The following is a 1,890-nucleotide window of genomic DNA, read 5'->3' on the forward strand; positions in this document are numbered from 1 at the left end:
GGCAGTCACTGAGTAGGCCCTCTCTCACCTTCCCACAAACCATGCTTATGATGGTGGTGAAACTGAGCAAAACTCAGAGCCTGGCCTGGCTCATACCAGGAAATATCATATACTAAATAGCCAGGACCTGAGCCATATAGAACAATGATCCTCAGCTGTACCTTCCTCATCCCTGGTGTGGCAATGTATTCACCAGAAGAGTTATCGTACCCTGCACCACCTTTTTCTGGATATGGGGATTCATAATCAATACCTAACATTGAACATGACACATGTTTTGAGATCATGATGACCCAAGAAAACTAGAATTACACAAGTACTGGGATCATGCTGACTGAGAAAATGACAGACATAGATAGGACAAAAGACAAGCACCGATGCTTGCGGAGATGCAAAGAGGATATCAGGAGGATTCCCATTAAGGCTTGAAAACATTCAAGAACCCCAATGCCTTTTGTTCATTCCACCCCAATCTTGAGTCTAAATATTTTTAGCTCTTTTCTAAATACAAGAAAACCAGGCTTTCTGTGCATAACATGTCCTCCAGGGAGTAGCTGTAAGTGGGAATATTTACATACCCAGTTGAAGGAAATGCATGTTGTGACATAATGCTCTCACATCACAATCCTAGGCAGAAAGGTGGATCTAAGGATCTTAGTAATTCTTAATTTGATAATTCTTTGACCACAGCTTTACAATAAAACAAGACACAAAACAAAAAGAAAAGGGGGTGACAGTAAGAGACGGGATAAAGTTCAGCATATGCTAGTTTCTCTTCTCTCCCTAGAGGCCAAAGAAAAGCCATTTGGAGTGGAAGGGGTTTCTTATCAGGTGCCAGAAGCAAGGCATGATGAAGCTATGCCATTTTGATGTGAGTGAACTAGACTGGTGAGATTTCTAACTTAGCCATAGAAAGGATAGAGGAACATGAAAAGAAAAATGATACCGAGAAAAGGAAAGATACCTCAGAAAACAGTGTGTGTTACAGAATTTATATACATAGAATAATGAAGTATTTATACAAAAATGCTATAATTAAAGGATACAATCATTCATTTGCAATGATTATAAAATGGTTTTCTTATAGAACAAATTAAAACATTATTTTACAGATAATTGTGAAGTTGAACAGTTTCCACAGGGCACTCTTGATCTCTTTGTTTCTCATACTATAGATGAATGGATTCAGCATGGGAGGAATTATAGTATATACCACAGAAAAAGCTATATCTAGATGAGATGATGTACCAGTGGGAGGTTTTGCATAGGCAAAGAGACAACTGAATATCAATAAGGAGACAACAGTCAGGTGGGGGAGGCAGGTGGAGAGGGCTTTTTTCTGACCATGAACAGAGGGTATTCTATACACTGTAGCAAAGACTTGACTGTATGTTACAGTGATATAGATAAAGCATCCTACTGCCATACCAAAACTTATTACAAGAAATCCAACTTCCACTAGATAAATGCGAGAGCAAGAGAGTTTTAGTAACCGTGGGATGTCACAAAAAAACTGGTTGACAATATTAGAACAGAAGGTAATTGCAAAAGTGCCACCACTGTGTACTGTAGCATACAAAAGACTAGCCATGCACCCAATGGCTACCATCTGAAGACAGGCTCCCTTGTGCATAATTCTCTCATATTGGAGTGGGTTGCAAATTGCAACATAGCGATCATATGCCATTACCGTTAGCACAGCTAGATCCAATGATGCAAACAATAAATAAAAGAAAACTTGAGCAACACACCCAGAATAAGAAATGGAAATATCATTTGTGAGAGACATAGCCATGGATTTTGGTACAATCGCTGAAATTGTTCCAATGTCAATCATGGCCAAATTGAATAAGAAGAAGTACATAGGGGTATGCAGGCGGTGGTCAAGGG

General features: G+C 39.2%; 1 protein-coding gene across 1 annotated transcript in view; it reads right to left on the reverse strand.

The window, feature by feature from the left end:
- The window catches only part of LOC121933747 (olfactory receptor 14I1-like), a 43,587-nt gene that overhangs the window by 29,961 nt on the left and 11,736 nt on the right, over positions 1-1,890 (reverse strand). The window contains exons 3-4 of the mRNA XM_042473738.1: positions 1,111-1,737; positions 29-253 (exon numbers count right to left, since the gene is read on the reverse strand). Of these exons, the coding sequence (XP_042329672.1) occupies positions 29-253; positions 1,111-1,737 (852 nt within the window). The remainder of the gene's footprint in view (positions 1-28; positions 254-1,110; positions 1,738-1,890) is intronic.

The sequence above is a fragment of the Sceloporus undulatus genome, chromosome 6, assembly GCF_019175285.1.
Source record: "Sceloporus undulatus isolate JIND9_A2432 ecotype Alabama chromosome 6, SceUnd_v1.1, whole genome shotgun sequence".
Classification (NCBI taxonomy): Eukaryota; Metazoa; Chordata; class Lepidosauria; order Squamata; family Phrynosomatidae; genus Sceloporus; species Sceloporus undulatus.